Source organism: Diachasmimorpha longicaudata, chromosome 15 (assembly GCF_034640455.1).
Source record: "Diachasmimorpha longicaudata isolate KC_UGA_2023 chromosome 15, iyDiaLong2, whole genome shotgun sequence".
Taxonomy (NCBI): Eukaryota; Metazoa; Arthropoda; class Insecta; order Hymenoptera; family Braconidae; genus Diachasmimorpha; species Diachasmimorpha longicaudata.
The window spans coordinates 508,991-531,221 of NC_087239.1; the positions used below are offsets into that span (position 1 = coordinate 508,991).

Genomic DNA, 22,231 nt, shown 5'->3' on the forward strand with positions numbered 1-22,231 from the left:
GACGCTTTTCAAATTATTGTACACTGGCTAAACGAGAATCATGGGGGAAACCGGAGTATACCATTTAGGAAGAGATTATTTTTAATCGTCGGAGCATTTTGTCTGCCGTTTGTCATTCCGTCAATGGAGAATTTTTAATGTGAGTGCGCACTCGGGAAAATTAAGCTCGAGATGACAGTACTGGAGGGATGGGGATGAGTTAATGGACACTGGACAGTCGTTTATGCAATTAATTTTTTTTTCAAATTTGTTGATTCAAAAGAATTGCATTTCGTCTGATTTTTCAGTGGTTTGCGAATCTAATTACGGCTTTGCATTTGCTTTTCATGTGATGAATTCCACGTATGAGCCCTGTCCATTAACTAATCCATAATCCATTCATGGTATGGCTTTCACATGAGTGCCAGTGGTTCCCAGCAGTTTCTGAGATGAGGTAATTAATTTGATAATAAAAATGAATGTTTCGGGAAAAATGACTCAAGTTTGGATCTTACGTTTAATAAAAATCGAATGTTGAGCAATATGTTTTATTATAAGATAGTTACAACTTTACGAACATGCAAATTCATTGAATACTTCACTAGTGATTTCACACGCCTTTTGTACTCTGAGAACAAAAACTCGCCTGCCAACTATAATGCTTGCCACAAAGCAAATGTATATGAATATTTTCGTAAGACATGCTAATATACTATTGCTAAGTATATTCTCTTGTAGCAAATATACTTGGCAAATGTACCTTTTTTTCAGCGTATGCATTTTTCAAACAATAAAAAACGTCTAAATAGAATGACTATCAATCAGGAAAATGAGGATTTACTTTAAAAAACCGCTTTTATTGGAAAATAATGGTTTGGTGGAATGGAATGTTTAGAGTAAAACTGGAGTCTAATAAACATCAAATGTTGAGACGAAAAATGTCCTACACTCTATTAAAAGTTATAGCAATGTTGTAATTAAAATTATGTTGAGAAAAAATCATGACATTACAATTTTCATTGCGAAAAAAATTGAAATTCTCTTTGTATTAGAAATGGAATAGTTATAATGATTCAAACATGTGAATGTTATTTTATTCTATAGGCTCAAAAGGCACAACCGTTCTGGTTTGTTGTCTCAGAGGAAACTAACTAAAAAGACTAAAGGGCCACAACACCCTGGACCTGATGACTTATATTAATAATGGTCCCACATAAAAACATTTTCCAATCTCAAGTGGAACCACGAGAATAAAGAAATACAAATCGTACAAAGACCTATTCAATCCAACTGCAATAGTTTAAATAAACTCCAATACGTTAGATAAAGGACTTTGGCGTGAAAACCAAACACGAAAGGAAATGATAATGATAAATAACTTGAAAGAACTCAATTATTATCATGTGTATGGCCATTTTTCCGATCCGCGCGGATAATTTCTCCAAACTTTTCCTTTCCCACAAGACATTAAACATTTCTACTCGAATAGGTTTCACGTGCCCTCACAATCTCAAATTCCCATGACTGCCTCTCAAACTTTGCATCATAACGATCCCTCAATGAATCTTGAATCTGTCACGTCGGAATCTCGACAGCTGACGCAATAGTACCCCGTCTTGGTCTCCCTCCCAAGTGCTTCAGCATACCATCGAGAAATTTCTGGTTACAAACCAATCTAACACATATACATATTTCGAAGAACTAAAGGAGAAATAGGAGTGATTCCCTTGGGCTTTTGCCACTCGCGCACTCACGAAATATTCACTCGAAATAGAAGGAAGACTTTGAACCATAAGCATACAAGGCGCTCCCGATGATGGAACAGTCGGAACTTGTCTCGGAGTATGGAAGCCTCAGGGACCTTATGCACCTTCACTGGGAGAATTGTGCGATAGTCTCCCGTGTATTTGAGAGTTTACCATAGGGGAGGGGCGGAACTGCAGGCATCAACATTTTCCAATTGTGAAATACGGTGTGATGGTATGAATGAATGCATCGGTGTGGAGAATTCATAATGGGGAAGGAAGCAGTAGAGCGAGTGCACTTTTTTATCTCTAATACGGTGACTCATCAATAATATGGAAACTGTCTGGCTTGGAAATGGGTTATTTTAAATAATAAAACTGAAAATAATTGGAAACTTTTCTTTACTTTATTATGTAACTCAAATAGTTATGCTTGGAAGACACATCCGCTCTGTGCCAATTCCTTAGAGGACCTACCTAGACTTACCAAGGGAAACAACATCCTAGACCTTTTACTCACGTGCTCTCAAAGGGTCCTATTCATTTCGCTTTGTCTGCATACTTCAAATCAAACCTAAACAGCAGGCCTCACACTTCTCAGAATTCTAGTCCATAAAAATGTTTTTCATTTTAAAGCATAAACACCCAGAAGAGTATGAAATTGATTTTTGCTTTCTATTTATTTCCTGAAAAATCCAACAATAAGTGTAGGGAAGAGGTATTGTTATTGCGCTGTGCGAAACAGTAACTTTTTACGCTTCCCATGATTGAAACGTCCTTTTCCTACGCATTGCGATGAGAAAAATCCATCGATCCTCATGGGAATATTATTTTTTCAACCTAGGGAGGTAAAATAGTCTTTACATACATTACATCTTGCGTTTAGAACATCATTTTCCGCATCCGTTTCGGCGCAACGTTAAATTTCCCTCGTGAGAGGTGGAAGGGAAATGTCACTTTGCGCCCGCTGGGAGAGGAAAATGTCTTTTACGTAAGTAGAAATGCACAGTTGTCATTGACTTATTGTTTAGAATCTTGGAACCACCATTTTTGTGTGTTCAATTGAATAAAGAAAATTATTAACTTGTTGAAAATGCAGTTATAAAATATTCTATCCATCTCGTTTCAAAAATAAGCTACTGACGTTTCTCAAGAATTTCAATACAGCCTTTTCGCAATGCAAGACATATAGAGCCAATAAAAAGTTTTTCAATAGAAAAATAATTGAAAAGCTACAACACTTGAATGAAGGCGGGGTCTCGTCGAGAGCTTGTTTTCGAAAGCCTGTTCGAATACGATTGCCCCATTCGTGTGAACATAGTAATAAAAATTCAGATATGACGAGTTTCGCAAGCGAAAATCAAAACAATAAAAAAATATAGATGTCAGAACATCTATTCTAACATTTTTATTGCGTCATCAATTCAACAGTTAACGCGTCGACAATTTGAATGATAAAACAATAAAAATTTGGCAAGCAGAAAACAAAACAAATGGGCTTTCGAGTGCATACAAATTTTACGCGAGTGCAAATATTCTTTTTGCATTTCTCCCCATTGGTTTTGTTGTTTTAAGGAGGGCGGAGAGTATTAACGTTATGGTGGAAAAATAGGGTTGCACCACAGTGATTATAGTTACCATCACAGAAGCAATTATTTGCGGGAAAGAAAAATAAATAACAGCAGTTGTGATATTCAAAATAATAAAAACGGTCACTGATGAATTAGTGCACTTGATGAAGAGACTAAAAATTTCTTTGACAGATCGTCTTTGAATGATGCGGTATAGCCAAGAATGATTTTGCAATATTTTTCCTCGTTTTCCCATCACAAAATAAAAATAAAAAAAACATTAGGGCAAAGTTGTTGAGGGAATATCGCGCATGATAGTTTCAGCCAAAAAGTAACTTGGCTGATACACCATCGCATACCCTAATGACCTATTACAGCTTTTCGGCAATAGATCCCTAGTTTTACCAAAGGCCCCCTATACATGAATGATCCCTCAAGCTATCACCCACAAACTTCAAATCATTCTAAATTCACGGCTTCAGTCCGTGAATAAGCATAAAGAAAATAACTAAGACGACCGCGAATTAGGCCAACCCACCGCGGAGTTCAAATCGCAAACGGAAATTCTTGTAGCCATGAATAAAACTCCCGTTCGAATGCAAAACCTGACGTGACTGAAAATCCATATACGTTTTTTGCATGAAAATATTCAGTGATGTGGAATTATCGACGGGTAGATTTCGCCCGTGATCATTCGCCGGGAGAACTACGCATCATTGGTCTTACAGGGGTCTGTTTGCCTCTTGGAGAGGGCATTCCCGATAAAATTCTCCCCCAAGAATTCTCAATAGATGAAACCAACGGAAATGTGCTCTGAATCTTAACCGAAAAAGTGATACAGGTGGAGGAGTTTGAACCCATCCATCTCAAAAATTGATACTTCTATTAGTGAAGTCAATATATTGGACGTTTGATATTCTGGACAGAGAGAAAATATCTTTATTTCCGGATATATATTCATATTTTTTAGCTGTTGAGTTCTAACTCTGAGTTTATTCTTAATATTTTCGTTCATTCTTTGTAACTTCGTTATTTTCGTATGTTTTTAAAAAATATAGTCATGTAACGGACTAAACCATACTCAGCTAAAAAAATCGTGAGATTTAATGTTGCTATATTTGTTGATGAATAATTAGTGAATGTAATTGTGCGTCTAATTGTTGAAATTCTGTTTATCAATTTTCTATCTATTTTGAAATTCTATAGATTTCTTTTATTAGTCTTAAATTGAAAGAGAAATTGTTAAGTTAAAAAATATCGGGAATATCGTTAAATTACTATTCAAGTTGTCAGAATTTTTGCTCTCGGGGAAACTACACTAATAGTTGCTGTGAATTAATAGCCATATAAAGGTTAGGTTAAAAAATTAGGATTATTATTATTTTTTCATATTTTCGGATTCCTAATCCATTATAAACCATTATTTTGAACGCAAAATACTACGTTTTTCGTCCATTACGCACAAATAAATCGTCAAATGCGTTTCAATTAAGATCGTAATTTACGATTTCTCAGATGTGAAGATGCTTTCACGGAACGTAAAAGACGCTTTGTTTGAGAGTCATTTCCATTTTTAAATAGATGATTAAGTGTCCTCTTTACGGAAAAACCGCCAGGTGAGTTTTTTCTGTTTACAATAGGGAGAGGAAACTAGGAGAGAACTTATCCTCTTCGTACGCAAAAAAAGCACCCGTGATTTTTAGGGAAAATCGAGGAAAATGTTTTGCATAGCAACGTAAAATTGAAGAGACAGTGAATTTTAACGAGAAATATAAAAACACTAATGACACTAGCAGGCACCTATTTCCGGTTTCGAGGGTTCGGTTCCACTTTAATGTTCAACGCCCCCTATAGCTACCAATATTTTCAAATTTCAATTCGCCCAATCACGAGGTGGCTCCGCCAACTGGGCCAGGGGTCAAGCCAGTCATTATTAAATTACGAAAATGATCATTACGAGATTATCTTGTGCTCTTAAATGAAGTGGGAATTACGTAATGTCGAGAGGCGTTAAGACGACCATATCATCTGTTTTGCCCCGGGGGAGGAGGAGGGAAGGTCGATATTTCTGACAACAGATGTTCAGAAATATGTACTTGAAAAATTCTTACATGATAAAAACATGTGCAATAATTCAACTCACGGAATTAATGGCTGTCATGCTGCCAACTCGACCAGAATCGGTATCCACTAGCCCGCTATCACTCTGTAACAATCAATAAATAAATAATATTACAATGTCGTTCCATAGCCAGTAGTCAAAACATTGGCATACCCATCTGGTCTGAGCCATCAAATTGTTGAGCAGAAATGCGTCGATAGTACTCGACCCAGCGTATTTCGAGCTTTAAAAGGCCACGACCCAGTTGTTGCGATGAAAAGAACCCCTTCAACCCAAACGTTGCGAAAAATATCCCATCAAAGGACTCTCAGCCCCAGCAATGTTTTTTCTTCTTTCATTTCGAAAATAGGGAGACGGAACTCTACATGCTTTTTGCGGTCGTCATGTTTCCATATTCGGGTATTAAAGATTGAATTTGATCATTAATGAGCATTGAATTCATGAATGAATGCAATAGTTAATATTTTCTGTTTAAAAATTCCTTTAGAAAGAGCTTATAATTATTGATATATTTCTTCATGGCTACATTTATTGGAAAAGAAAATGTTTCCATGCGAATAAAATCTCAATTTCCGAATATCGGATTGATAAAACGTACAAAATGAAAGGCTGAAAAATGTGATATTTCCTAGCGCATTAGTTGGTAATGTTTTACTGAAATTTGCAAATGAAAATAAATGTTCAGTGATTTTAATAAAAAAATGAGTGAATTAAGAGTTCCCATGTTGCTCAACGAAGAATTTTCTAACAATATTTTTTTGCAGGTAAAAGATAAAAGTTTCTGTTCAGAAAAGAATAAATCCGAAAAGATTTTATGTGAAAAAAATTAGCTTTCAAGATAAAAACTCCATGTACAGCGAATATCTCTTAATATTTATAAGAAGACTTCCCTGAGTAAAGATTTTATTTTTCTAGAAATGAGAAATTTCTCTTTTTATAGTAAATTCCATTCTAAAAGTTTTTTTCCTTCAAACGAGAACTTATTTTTTAAAAGGCCGACCATATTGTGCACTCACTTATAAATAACGGACCGTTTTTCTCTGAGTAAAATTTTTAAATTTCGATATTCAAACTTTAAACTTACGTTCGTCCATAAAAATAAATAAATAAAATTGATAAACGCATCGTGAATTATATGCATTTAATTATTAGCTTCGAAGTATCGACTAGTGAGTTACTCGAAACACTGAATTTCCAAGTTTTTAAAAATTATTGCTTCAAATAATGGAATTTCTGTAACTCAATACCAATACGGAACTATAATCACTAATTAAAAAGGGTGAATATCCTTGAGAAGCTCTCGTCTTTAAAAAAATATGTATCATAAGCTTGAGCCGAGAGATTATTATCCAAACGCTCAATTCTCTCTTCATCTGGTACGATCTAGAATTATAAGGAGATATTTTACCCCATAAATTTGCAATGAAACACTTCATCATCATTAACTCACAATTATCTATTCCCTCTCCAGACCGTAGCTACATTGTTCATCACATTCATGATAACTAAAATCTTTTCCTCAGTGAAACCCTTTTGAAGTAGCACCGAGTTAATCCGTTTACCGTTGCGAGCTGCATTCCGAATCCACGAGTTTCATTTATATTTTGAAATAACAATCTCCCAATTAGTGTAACAAGCGCGCAACAAAACAAGTTTCCAGAATATACACGCCGTATCGAACTTCATTTTGCCCCGAGGCCTCCACCGAATCCGCTAGGCATTGTACTGAGTAATTTTCATTTAGGGAATGCGCAATGTGTTATATTTCAGGTTTTGTTTACGTTATTATTAATTTTGAATCAAGCGCTCAAAACTTTTACTCCCAACCAAAAATCATTTTTATCTCCACTAAAAGCATAAGTAATTACCTACGAACATAATTCATCAGAATGAAAAAGCAGATTCGTGATTCAACTCAATTCCTTTAACTAAAAAATTGTTTATGTTATTATGACTGCGGAATAACATATTGTGCATCCAGTGGGTTCATCATGTCCCCTCGGAGGAGCACGTGATGTTTTTCGACACAGAGGAAAGTGAGCACTTTCCCCCCCTAGGGTGAAACGTTGCTCGTAAGGGCGAAAATTGATGACTTTCTGTCGTTCTGGTGGAAAGTGCTCACTTTTCTCGCACTTAGCAGGAAGCAAAGTAGGAACTTTCCGCTCAAGTGTGTGTCAAAAAGGTACTTTACAGTACACCATACAAAAAAATTGTCTAGTCCGATTAAAAAGCACATCTGTACATTTTTGAAGCTCTTGTTGTGTAAAGCCCTCTTTTCGCATAACCTGACAAAAAAGCCATTTTTATTAGATGAATGAGAGAGACCGATTATTCATGTTCCAAAATAACCGAACATTTCTGTTGACGGAAATGAAATTTGCCAGTAGCTCATTTTCGCAAGTTCCATTACTCATTTATTTTCATTATTTCCCAGTAAAATGCACAAATTTCTGGTGCATGTATTACATGACAGAAAATTGATGGAATCAACGACAATCAGAACACATAGCTCGAATGTAATAAATAACTTTTAAATGTAAAAAGTTATCGTATTATTTATTCACTTAATTGTAAAGTTATCTGTTGCTGTCATTTGTCAACATCCAAAATGTAATAAATTCACCACAAATATTCAAACATCTCTGAAAATAGTCGTCAAATCGAAACAAACAACTTGCGAATTCCATTCAGAAGTTCCTTCGTAAACCAAAAAATAGTCGAGAGAATGGGAGGAGAAAACGGGGGAAAAAACGAGAACAATAGTGTGGAGTAGTAAAAAGAATGGTCTTCAGGGACAAGTGCGCTGGGGGATGGCAAACGGCCGTTGAACAGCTGCCAAATCGGTTATGCGCGAATAAATTTCCGTGTCAAACTCTTGGAGATGTGGAAACAACTGTGGAGACGAGTAGTGTTGGCCTCCATGGTCTGATAAAATATAGAAATGGCGGGACAAAGAGTCGGATAATATTTTTTATGCGATAGAATATGCCAATTGATGGAAAATCCGATTGGCAACAGGAAATGCCAGTGGTTTCCAGGGGAAATCCTAGCAGAATCAATATCTTGTATTGACACTTTTGGCAAGTCCAACCGGAGAGGAAAAATGTGGGAGAAAATTGATAAATTAAAAGAACCACATTCTTGCATGATTTTTTTAGTGAAATAATTAATCACATTTCATCATTCTCTTAAAAATATTACACGCCCATTTGTTTATTAGAAAAATAAAAAATAAAAAACTTATAAACGACTGAAGGAAGGTCCGGGTGGTGACGTCACAACACATCAGATATAAAAGCTTTCGCTAGATGTTATACGTTCGGCATTTTTACTTCGTATGAATCTCCTATTTTTTATTATTAAAAAGTTGCATATCTATTATTTTTCAATCGACTTTTATGCCAACCACTACAAAATGCTTCTGTAAAACCTCGATTCCTGACCAATGACCGAAGGTATGAAAATACGAGCGCTCTCGTTCTCTTTTCTCTCTCGCGTGGGCATGAGATCAACTTGACTAATGTTTATTTATATTTTATTAACTTTCAAACATTTCATTAATTATGAATTTTTCAGTTATACATGAATATTCATATGTAGAGCAGCAAAATAAATTGTTGACGTTAGAAAAATATTTGAAAAATGATAACGAAAACTGTTATTTAGTGATATAAAAAAACTTTGTTCGATTCCAATTAACTATTTATCGGAGCGTATTGTTGTGAGTTCCAACATATTTTTCGTTTATCACCCGTTTAGACAAGTTCGTAGATTTTCCATTTGTAATACATTAAATTTGAATGATCTGCGGAGTTATTTCGGAACTCCATCTGGTTGGATCAAGTCGGAAATACTCGCAGATGAACCGAGATCAATATTGCTGATCTTTCATGATGCAAATCGCGGATACTATTGATGTACAGACACTCGGTATTGACCTAGCCAATTCGTTGCAAAATCTCTTTATCATGTAGATGTATGCAACTCCTGCAGAACTTTACTTCACTGCGACTCTTCTCGTTAACATTTGGAATTGTCTATTCTATGTACTTCGGGCGAATGAAATTTCGAAACTTGGAATCAATATTCACTCTCGACCCAGTGAAATTTAGTAAACAGAAATGGGAGAAATTGGTTCGGGGATTCGGATCAATTCCCAAGCCAGAGTCGTGAACTGATGAAGAATTTGGAGCCAAAACTTCGGTCACAATCAACAAATGCAAAATACAGTGGGAAAAAATCAGTTTCCAGTCAAAACCTGTGAATTTTTTATCTTTGTTGCGATGGGCTCTAAATGGCAAAAAACTGCGGAAATAAATTTCAGTGGAGGTCTGCATTTGTTAGCAGAAGGAAAATAATATTTCGGAATTTCATTGCAATTTCTGGTATTTAATGGAACGGAATTTTTAATGAACCGAAAATTTTGAAATACACTATTCGAAAAAATTACTATTAGAATTCGTGATTATTTTCGAGTGCCATCTGCCCACTCAGAGATAACTTTCACATACAAATATTTAATTTGTTATCTCAAGTCTTTTGAAACAAAAAACATCCATTTGGTTCACGATAAAAAAATATATTGTTTGTGATATTTTACTCGCGGGTATCTACTCGAAAAAATATGTATTCAATTTTTGTCGAAGAATGACATTTTTTACATAAAATTGTGCACAACTGAACATTCAATTTTCCGGAAGAGAAATTTTTTTCTCAGTACCCGGATCGTCGGTCTGCCCTTGATGCCCTTCTGGCATTAGTGAAGCAGTCCAGAGAATCGTTGGATGAACCAGCTGTCAGCAACAAGATGAAGTTGATCTGGGTACCAGGACACTTTGACATACCAGGCAACGAGAAGGCTGACGAGCTGGCTAGGAGATGTGCGGCAAGTCACTCCCCTTTCCTTTCCAGACCTTGACGTCGGTGTACCACGGCCAGCCGTTAAATGGGCATCAGCGAGTGGACGTTGAAACAACTGAACAGTACCTTCAGGCGAAGAGACTGAGAAAGACAATCCAGGCTCTCTGCTAGAGAATGGAACCTCAAGTGCGCAGAGAAACTAATGAAATTGGACAAAAACTTTGTGAGGAAGACCGTCGGTATGTTTCCCGGACACTGCAGACTCAACAGATATCTGAACCTGTTAGTCTTACCTGGGGATATAAAATGTAGGTGCTGCGAAGGAGACATCTTTACACAGCATGTGCTGCTTTCCTGTTCTTACTTCCTCTTAGAACTTCCCTGCACGACGTGAAAATTTGCTAAAAATTACCCTTCGGTTTGGTCAACGCGTATTGTCAAAAAAAAAATCTTATATGGATATTTCATATCATTTTTATTTTGAGAAATATTTTCCTGGTGAGAATAAATGAAGTATTATTTAGGCCAAATGCTAGTGAAATGCTTCCAAGTGCTTCTATTTAATTTTCGAAATTTCTGCGAATATCTGCCTGGAGAAAAAAAATTATTTTTGCCAAATATCCATTTACTTGATTCACTCCGATCTAATCACTGCCAGCGGAACTGAGTTAGGTTTAAATTACGATAATGATATTACTCTAGAAGATGAGTATTTTCAAAGTGACCGTGAATGAACTCTGCTATTAATTATTTCGTTTTTCTAAATTTCTGCTTTTCTTGAGGGATGAATTTCATGAATTATCTAACGCTCTCAATTATTCCAGGAGTTTACTCAAAGTTATAAATAACATGGTCATATTCTAGAACAATATAATTGATGCAATCTAAACGTAATCAGAATTACCAGGGAGTTACTTGATTGCAGAAATAAAGGAAAAAATAAATATTTCTCAAAAAATTCTGCAGGAGTTGCCTATTACCTTATAATAAAATTATTTCCATAAATTTTAAAATTTTATTATGTCCTAGACATGTTCAAACCCCAGTCACTCTAAGTCATTGAAAATAGGAATTTTTTGAAGGCATTTTCACGTCATGCAAAACACAATAGACAAAAATAAACATTTGATGATCTCGACCTTAAAAAAATCGTAATTAAAATTGATCGATTGAATACTCTGACATTTCCTGTCATATCAGTCTATTCATAATATTCTGTTCGATATCACTATGAAAATTGTTTCTAAAAGCGTCGCCTTCGTTTCAACTTACATGAGGGTAATTAGATTTACCTTTAAAACCCAGCATGATCTGTGCGCAAGCCCTTTCCCTAGCATGTGAAAAAAGTGAACTTCCTCCAATACCCCACCCACCTGATCATAGTGCATCATTGACAATCGGTTTCGTTTCCCAAAAGAACAAGCATCAATGTCGAGAGGGCGAAAATGTCTGACCCATGTACACCGTCGTCACGCACACTGAGCCACCGATTCAGTGAAAAACATCAGTGTCGATCAGACCGAGGGGGAACACCGGGCCACCGATGTATACTGCTCCTGGCACTTTGTGACGCTTCGTAAAACACGTGACGCTCTCGTCTGTCCTTTTTCAGCCTCCAGGAAGGGTCCCGGGTGCAACGAAAACTCAGGAACTAACAATGAATCGTGGGCTTTAAGGGTGAATTTATAGGTAAATACAAAGCTTCTTTTCTGGTGTAGCACATTTATTGCTGTTGGAACGATGTTTATTGTGACGGAGGTTATACTTTTACGATGAAAAAAAAATCGAGTCGATGCTGCACAGGCTAGTGCGATTTCTGATAGCATTAATCAAAGTGAAATACGATTAATGGAGAAGTTGAAAACCTGTCACTGATTGATCTCTCAAAATGTTACGGCGCTTAACAATTATGTGTACGCTCTGAACAATCCATAAAACGAGGGTGCCCACGACTTGGAATTTGTTTTCGAAAAACTGGGAAGAAAGAAAATTCAATACTCCAATAGCCAATTCGTTCACAGATGTATTGATTATATCGATACGGTATTTCTTCTGTCGAGCGATCACCAGACAATTTTTATAGGGTTTCCATCATGTAAATTATAATACTTTAGAAGTAATAATAAATACATATTGACTTTGTCATATCTAAAATATTTTACTAAAGTCGTTTGACAAAAAGAGAATTCAGTAAATTATTGAAAGAATCTCTCTTTAATGTAAATTGACCCGTCCAGTCCCAGTAAAGAAATAGAAGACAACAGAATAAGAGTGCAGAACCAATAAATTGCTGATTGGCACTTGGGAAAACGCTATGAAAAACATTTTATCGCGTTTTCCAGGTTTTCCTGCCTGGAAACCCTTCAGCTGTAACAGTTCGCAAATTTTGTAGGGTTTTGCATTTTTTTGAACTTTCAAATGCTCATATTTCTGCAAATATCACATTTTTCATGATAGAATCACGAAATACGCAGGCGCGGAGTCCATCTCCTACTTCAAATCTATGAGAATGCATATAGCAATGCGTGCGCAATTCCTCTTTCCCCCAGTGGCAAAAGTTTTAGAAAAATTGATAGAAAGAACTCCAAGTAATTCTGCTCTGATCATAAATCTAGAAATTATTAAAAATTTGAAAAATAATAATTTATCAGGAATTGACTCCGTCTACTACGCGATAATGCACATTTAGATTGTAATAAAACATTAAAATCAGAAAGTTTAAACAAAAAACGTGTCACACTTTTGCGAACAATTACTATTATTTAATTAAAAAAAAAAAAAGATAAATTGTTTTTGCTACCTCATAAATAATAACTTTTCTATCAATTAAACAGCCATTTATTTGCCAATTCATAATCAATCGCATGATTAAAGAATAACTATTTGAAATAGATAAATTGTTTATCCACTTCAAATTGGAAGAGTCATCCATGTTTCTTCCCAAACAGGATTTTTCAGTGCATCGAATTCCGTACAAAATATGAATTTTTTCAATATTGGACTCCAATTAAGGAAACTTCTCATATTCGCACCGAATTCATAATATTTTTTGCCATTCCCACACACGTGTTTCTCCAAATAACGTAGAGACTGGGGAAAAAAATCGTGTATGAATCCCGCATCCATTCACTTTTACATCATCAACCCGAGTAACCCAAAACCCCAGAAGCTCGGGAAATGCATAGAAAACTCTCGCAGATATTTGGAAATTTGAGACGAACACGTTTCACCAACTTCCGGCAAAATTTCCCTCTCAAATTCCCATTTTACAGTTAAATAAAGGATCAACATTTTCGGGAAACAGTTTCCACTTTCAGGGAAACATCCATCATTTTTAAACATTGGTTAAACTTTTTAGAAGTGTATCTGTAATGTTTGAGCGACTGAAAATTTGTAGGAAAAAGTTTAGGCAAAAATTTCCAACCGTCTGATGAAATAAATTTAATCGTCTAACGCCCAAAAAATTCCCGTTCTTCACAATAAAAAGGATTTTTCTCGAAAATTCTGTTCAAAAGTTCAGACATTTTTCTACGCTACTTATTATTTTCCTTCATTTCCCCAAATATCAATCAAAATCACTAGGCAAGCTCTATGTGATTGCTTTATTCAAAATGACGGAAAAATGTAGAATTACGAGAAATGCATCGAGAATTTTGGGAAATGTGTAGAAATTTGAGATAAGCACGTTTCACCGAGCTCCCTAAAATTTTCTACCTCAAATTCCCATCGCACCACCAAACAACGAGCGTAAACGTTGGATATGGTTCGTTGGAATACAAAATACAGTGGTAGAACGAGAGGAAAGAGAAGAGGACATAATAGCAAAAGGGGGATGAGGGGGTCCAAAGAATACAGAGAATAGAGAGCAGGACGATTTGGCCTTGGGGGTGGGTGTCGTAAAGCGAATTATGACTCTGCGTAATTTACGATACCCAGGGCTACGTATGTACATAGGTATCTACATAAGCTGTAAATACATAGACCCGCGTGATTGTACATACCGTGGAGATAACAAGTCTTTTGTAAATCATGGACGTACGATTTTACTCGTATATAGAATGGTGAAACACGTACGTGTTTCAATAGCTCACTGCCATCGTTGTACTCTCGATCAAGTCACGTTTTCGTGACTTATAACAATCGTACAACAGTAATGAGATCACCGGGCTCTCATACGTATCTCGACTATCACGGAGACGTTAATTATATCACTTTTGGGGTCGTCTTGGTACACGTGGGATCGTTAAACGTAAAATATAGAGCAATTTGGCAGTGGAGTGAAAAATTCACGAGAGAGAGAGCGAGCGAGCTTGCAGCTCGTGAGGAATTATTGACACTCCTAGAGACAATAAATAGTGTTCTCTCATTTTTATGCAAGAACACGAAGAGCTGTATCAAAATGAAGGAGTGAAATAAGCAATATCTCGTAAATGTCTCAAGTTTTCTTGACATCCTTTTTGAATAAATGACCCCGAGGATTTTACTCACTTTGGTTTTTTCATGTCTAAAATTTAAATTATTAAATTATTATGTTAAACTACATGAAACCTTTTGAAGTCAAGTGGAGAGAATAGCATTAAAGTCCATTCAAAGCGAAAGAAAATGTTGAAAGTTCAGATTACACTAAAAATTACATTAAATTAAAGATAAATATCTAGAGTCGAGGATATAATTACGTCCATTTCAATCTTCATTGATTTTATTGTCACGTTGTCACTGAAATAAACGATCGACAAAAATCTTAGAGTTATACAGAAATCATTGACACTTCTGAAGATAATAAACACTCACTTATTTTTATGCAGCAAAACTAACACTAGCATGAGAATGAGTGAATAAAGCCAACTCGTAAATGTCTCAAAGTTTTCTCGAAATCGTTTGGACGCAATGTTAAGAACGTATTTATCTCAATATCGTGTTGATGTTTGAAACTAAAATTACAAGCGTTCCCATTCACAATATCGATTGGAATTTGCAACTTATTTATCAACTTATTTCCAACTCGTGTTTTGTATACGAGAGTTACTGGAAAAAAGTTATATTTTGTTTTAATTTGATTTAAAAAATGAATTCTTATGAGCTCTTATGGATTGAAAAACAATCTCAGAGTATTACGATTAATATAAATTCAAACATTTTCGTTATCTCAGAAATAAAAAGTAGATGAATGTAACTGGTGTTGTTAAAGCAACCCAAAGCAGTCAAAACAATCTAGAAAAAAATGAGAAATTCCTTGGAAGAAGCTCAGGGTCATCCGCTGATTCATTTGACCCGGAAAACCAAATAATTAAGAGATTTATCGAATAAAGGGTCACGGTATTTGAAACTAAAATCAGTAAAGCACTCATTGTCTAGCGATCTCATTCGAAATGGTACCATGTAGAATGGGTTACTCTACCCTCGTTAATTTCTATTCTAGTTGCGACATGATGGTGATTCATTATCACACAATGCGTCGTGCACCCAACTATTTCCAATTTTCGTCTTGAAACTCGGTTGGAATTGCGTTTTCTTGAGTTGTGGCTATAAATTAGGGTGATACAAGAGAGCCTGTGGTAGCAGGAGTAAAAATTGTCTAACCGCGATGTGATAGATATCACTTTGTTCGCGAATCCACCTCACCAGGTATTCCTCTATTCATTATCGTGGAGTGTCATCCAGACAGCTAAATTACATTGTTATTCTCATTCATCTTCATCAGATCTGTTTGGATGATTGTGAATAACCTGGGGAATCGTGATGATTCATTATCTCATGTTGAGTGCTTTTCAATTGGCAACGGGGAATGAATATTTGAGATGACGATTGGATGTACTGATGCAGGTAATGACTTTATGGCTCGCGCCCAAAGTCACTTTGGGATTTAAATAGGAGGGGAGTAGGGTCAGGTGTTGCACGCGTTCAAAATTGAAGGCACAAAGAGAATTTTTCAAAAATTGCAATTGAAAATTTTCATAGTAGAAAGGCGAATTTTCCGACATTTCACCACTAAATATTCTGATTTTTCGTAGAGCATCGGAATTAATATCATGGTGACCCACGAAAATCCCCCGATTTTTAAAATATTTTTTATGCAAAATTTTTTCATTATATATTTATGCTTCCTACGCTCTGGATTTTTCAAAAAATTCAAAATTATGAAAGATCATCTTGAATACAACCAAGCTAGCCATCTGTGCATAAAAATCGCCCCATTGTGCCCCTCAAGGCGATCCTCATTACCCCACCATACATATTCAATATCAATGCACAGTGAATCATCTATTATCCCCCAAATCCCCCATTTTCCTCCTCACAGAGCCCTTCCCCCCTGAATTAATCAAAATGTGATCACTTAAGGTTGAAGAATCGCCGAAATATGACCAGAAAAAAACCAACTCTTCCATGCTATATTTCCTAACATTTTTTGTCACTCAGCACCGTTGAAATTCACCCCTCTTTCCACCCTCCACTCAACCAGAATTGAGTGCGACATACATATACGCAGGAGCATTTCTCCAACTTTTCTCGAGGCGCTCGCTGTATGCGCCACCACCTTTAAAATCGATAGTTCGGTTTCAAGTCGGGTAAAAGGAGGTCAAAGAATTTTTCTACTCCTCACTCTAAAAACTAGCCAGTGAAGACGTCTTAATTTAAGACGGTGGAAAAAAAATGTGTCTTATCGGATAACTTCGTAAGTCAAATGATTCTAAGCGCGTGGGGCTCCGGTGAAACACTTTATTACTCCCACATTTCTGTCGAAAAGAAAGTTATGAATAAAACTGAACGAATGGCAGCTGTCGAGTATATTTATTAACTATGCACACATTCAAAGGGCTTATACGAATATGTATATAGTAAGTGAAAGCATTTTTTTTAATGAATGCACGAGGATTTGAATTAGATAAATCCAATAAGAACTGATAATAATCGGATAATTACTCCACATTAACATGGAAACGCTGTGTTTGAGTTCGCCCTCGGTCCTTCCAAGTGTCCAAGTTCGGCTCACCTCGCCGAGGCGAACGTTGCCGATATCAGGCGGATCCACACGAAGATAGGAAGAACGACACAGTTATGGTCCTTATACTACGAAAATACTCTATTTGCACAATAAATTTCTGATATTATTAAGAATCGATCTAATCGTATCCACGATTGTCTAGGGAATTCCCTACATAACTGACACACCAGAAACCTTACCGGGAAAATTGCAGTCAAATTTCCGTGCGAATCTAGAACATTTATTTTTGGTTGAAGTCAAACATGGCCTTTTAGCGATTTATATCTGGTTTTTACAGTCACAAATGAGTGTTTTTCCTCGGCTTTTCTTCGAGTACAGGACACTAACTCTTCAACCAACATCCGTAAAATATTATCCCTCAATCTCAACCAAAAATTCCCTCACCAATCAGCATATTTTTAATTCAACGAAGACTAAATACCGTATAACACTCGACGACTGTGAAATTTCCGCGCTCCTTTGTCGAGTATTCTTGATATACTCGCGATTAATTAGACTCGAGGCTGCACGAGTGTCGTCGCAAATTCATTACTTCTGCGACGACAATAAGCATCGTCCAAGTTTCGTTGGTACTCGTCGTCGGAGGAGCATTATTAACTTCACCAAGGCAACTGAAGAAATTTTCCGACTTCACTGGCTCACGGACAATCTTCAAACCCTTCAAACTTCAAAGGCATTGAAATTAATTCATCCACACTGAGCATTAATTTTCTAAAGACTCGATTCAAATCCCTAGAAATTTTATTCGATGGCCTATTGGTTTGTGCATTGCTGTCTGCAATAGACAAAGAGAGTTGAGTAATGCTGGCCCTCAACGAGTTGGGGCAACGAAACGGAACGCGGCGCGTCGAGTGATTGATTATCCATTGTCAGGTCGTAGAGTCGCGGAATACGTCGCGCTAGTTCCCGTGGGCATAATTCACTCTGTATTTCGTCCTTGACAAGTCGCACTGAGCTTCGGAAATAAAGCAGTCACACGAAATGTCTATCAGGAAGACACGAGTCGAAATTGCAACGATACCACGAAATGCCAGAAGCGGAATATAAAAAAGAAAAAAATTGATGTGTAGTAATGGAGTAACAAATTAGGACAACAATATTTAATGCTCGTTTGACGCCTCAACAGTTTCTGGAGTATATTTATCATTAATTCTAGATGAGGAAGGGTGGGACGATCTTTTAATTTCGAGAGAGTTTATTTAAACCAATATTTTTAATTATCAGCACATGATTGAAGCATTAAATGATGTTTCGGGTGGAAATGGTGAGTACAATCATTTTGATTCTTTCCTGCTAATGAAATTTGTAGAATTTGTCCCAAAAATCAAAACAAGGATTATAGTTATTACCTTTATTTTTAAACTAGGACACCAGGGGTAACGTCGCACTGAGCCCGGTAGAGAAACAATTTTTTATTTAAAAAGACAATTCGTTAAAGACTTATCAGGTTAGAATCCGCATTGAACGTGTTAATTAATACGGAGGACCGCTCTACTGGACGATCTTGCGCATAGAACTACTCTTTGTTGATAACCTGATTGAATTAATTAGAAGACGCGGAAAGAAGCTTTTTTCGTACTATAATTTTTACAATCCACTCTTAATACCCTGAAATTTGAGGATCTTCGGAAGATTAAAAATAGAGAAGATTATCATTATTTTATTTGAGAGTAGCATAAATTTTCCAGGGCAAATAACGAAATTTACTGTTGCTCTATTATTTTTTACTATGATTTTATAAAAAAAGACTGAAATTGTTCTTCAGCCCACGATTAAGTGACTACTCACGTACTTTTTCCTGTATGTTTCCTTCTGTGTACGTAGGTAAACACTGGACGGGCTATGCAGAGGCAAATATATCACTTTTGATAAGAAAAAAAGGGTGTACGGAAAAAATGAAGGTATAAATGATAAAATAATAAAAAACCTAGAAATATCTGAAAGACCAATAGGTCGACGATCGCACCAGAAGATAGATGATCTTGGAGAATGTATTTTTTTAAAGCTTCCTCTCATGGATGTGACGTTTTATGCATCAGAATAGAAGCATTATCATCCAGAAAATTTAACTTTTCCACTTTTCGCATTATATCAACTCATTATGATGCAAAAGTTTAATGGTCATTAACACTTTTATTTCCCACCATCAACCCAACACACTACGTCTCTCTTCTAGCGATTCTCAGCTCCAGTAACGTGAGCTGGGGGTTCTCGCAATTTTTTTCCACCGAATATAGTGATAACCGTAATAAATTCAGTTCATCATATTTATAAATTAGTGGTTTTATCGAATGTTGAATTGAATGGCACAGATTTCATATTTGGCCGAACGTGGAATGGTGAACCCTATCATTCGCGGAATGATTCTCGCTTGGAAATTAGAGAATTTTCCCGGAATTTCTTCTAGACTAGTTTTCTCCCTGTCCACAAATCATAGAAATAAAATATATTTTACAATTATAAACCACTCATGCGAAAGCAAACAGTTTTAACGAAAATAAGTTTGACTTGAAAAATAGATGCAGAAGGGAAATGGCAAAGAAGCTCGAGACATTTCTACCCGAGTTGAGTTTGTACTTGTTGGTTCACTCTGCTAAGTCAGATTCATTAAGAATCGTTGCAATTAAGACAACTTGTATTACTGGAATTCCACTTGCGCAATTATCATGATTATTTTCAATGCTTTCAACTTGTCAGGACTGAAAAAACATTTGATGTAAAATGTGAGTGAGAGGAGCGGGTAAATGTGAAATTAAATGCCCACTAACTTTCATTTCGCGTATTGCAGTTTCTGGGAAAAAGAAAAACAAAGAGATCGGGGAGAATTCAGATAGAAGAATGCGAATTAAAACACGAACGACTCGGCGATGGGTGAGAGGGGGTTGGCAACAAGGAAGAGTGGAAATAACGTAATTCATCTTCGTCCGGGAAATTTCAGGGCGGTATTCCGACATTATTAATGGGCTGAGTCTCTCACTTGCCAGCAAAAGAAAAACTCAGGGGTCACGGTAAAATTTTCCTCGTGACTTATTTTTCCCTTTTTGTCGCACTTCTTTGTGTAACCAGTCCCCTATTTTTTGTTCTTTGCAGAGCTTAAAATGGAACTTGCCATGAATATCAAATGCGAGAGGTAAAGATGACCCAGCGACGACCGAATATTACTGAATAAACTCGCTAGACAGTGCATGTGATTCTGGAGTTGCGCCAAATGGCATGCAACCGCTACTTTTTTTACAAGTTTCATTCATAAAATATGACTTTTTTTCGGGGCTGGCCGTTTTTTGGGATTCTCCGATTGAGTGCGAGAAAGACTAGCTAGCTGATGACAACCCGCTGATAAAAAAATTTTATTCATCTAACTCAATGATTTCCGCTGAATATTTGTTCCTAATTCGTTTGAATGAACTGCGTATTCGTGTCACTTAATCTAAATCTCTCTTTAATCCAATAAAATACATTTTCTCAGTTATAATTGGACGAACAGAATAGATTATGTTGGTTGCGTAATAGTTACCGAATCGATCTCGATATGTCTCGAAAATCTCGAATGAGTCTACGAGGAAGACTAGATTCAAGTACCACTACGTGAGAAGAGGCGCGTGCCTATCATGCATGGATGAACTCGTCTAATTAAAACGGATAATACAGTGAGAAATTCCAACCGTATATCAAAGGCATGGATGTTAAGTCAAGGTCTTGTTTCCTCGAGTGAGAATTTACTTAAATAAACATTGATTCGTCACACGTGCATAATTCTTCGTTGCGGAATAAAAGCTTCCAAAATCTATCTGGTGACAGTCATTATTGGAGTATTCAGGTAAATTCTTATTATTATTTTTGGTGCGAATACCGGTTACAAAAATGAAACGACGTAGAAGGCTCCAGGGAGTCTCCAGGTAATTTACATAAATATAAACAGTAATTTCATAGGAAAAATCCGGTGTGACCAGATTTTACGCTCAAATACAAAATAAAAAAATTATAATAATAAATCCACTGTATTTTATATTTAATTTAACCCCATTTCCAATGGTAATCCTTCCTTCTGGTTTTTGGGACCTGATTGATTTGGGTCTTCCATTTTTTCATATTTTAAGGCCTATTCATATTCGATTAGTTCTGTGTTGCACTATTTTGATGAATATTATGGGAAATGGGGTAATTTTTAATGATCCAAAACTTGTAATTAAGTATGCTAAGTACTTTTATCTATAAGCTTGAGGACAACCGGAGCGGTTGTGCCTTCCCAACCCCCTTCGCATTCATGCTCCTCTGTTTACACAAAAAAAACAGAGCACACACACCATACCCTAAACTTCTCAGAATTTCCACCCATAAAAATGTTTTTCGATTTCAAGTGGAAACACAAGAATGAAAGGAATACAAATCATACAAAAACCTCAATTCAAGCCTAAATTAATATTTCATTAACAGTTTGAAATATAAACTCCAATAGATATGACACTTTGATTTGATTTTTTGAAAGTTCTGTAGCAATTTTGTAGCAGTGACGGCCGGTCCAATCATCATGAAATCAATCAAAATAAACTGAAACTACTGAACAAGATTGATAGTCAACACTAGTGTACATGTACGTTCATTATACCTATTTGTTTTTGTTGATGAGTCAGAGTGTAAGCACGTCGTAGCACATCAGCACTAGCAGCGGTAGAAACGGGAAGAGGTGGAACATCAAAAGGCAAATTGAAACGACGCTAGATCTAGGGGGCAGTGAAAACCTGAATAAACATTGTGCTCGGGTTCGTTGAGTACATCCCCTCGATGACCCACCCCCGTTTATCTCTTGATCATTAAATTTTCACGAAAATGGAGGCGCATGACGGGACACCTCGGAAAGACAAAACATGAGTCACGCAGTTAAAACTTCACGCACAACCTGACTCCGGGTATCTCAGGGCAGAAAACTCACTGGTTGCCCGGAAAAAAAAAA

General features: G+C 36.3%; 1 protein-coding gene across 3 annotated transcripts in view; it reads right to left on the bottom strand.

Annotated features, from left to right (window-relative positions):
* The window catches only part of LOC135169749 (mucin-12), a 240,260-nt gene that overhangs the window by 173,785 nt on the left and 44,244 nt on the right, over positions 1–22,231 (bottom strand). For all 3 annotated transcript variants that reach the window (XM_064135022.1, XM_064135021.1, XM_064135023.1), the window contains exon 2: positions 5,439–5,501. In XM_064135022.1, coding sequence (XP_063991092.1) covers positions 5,439–5,456 — 18 coding nt within the window. In that variant the 5' untranslated portion in view covers positions 5,457–5,501. The remainder of the gene's footprint in view (positions 1–5,438; positions 5,502–22,231) is intronic.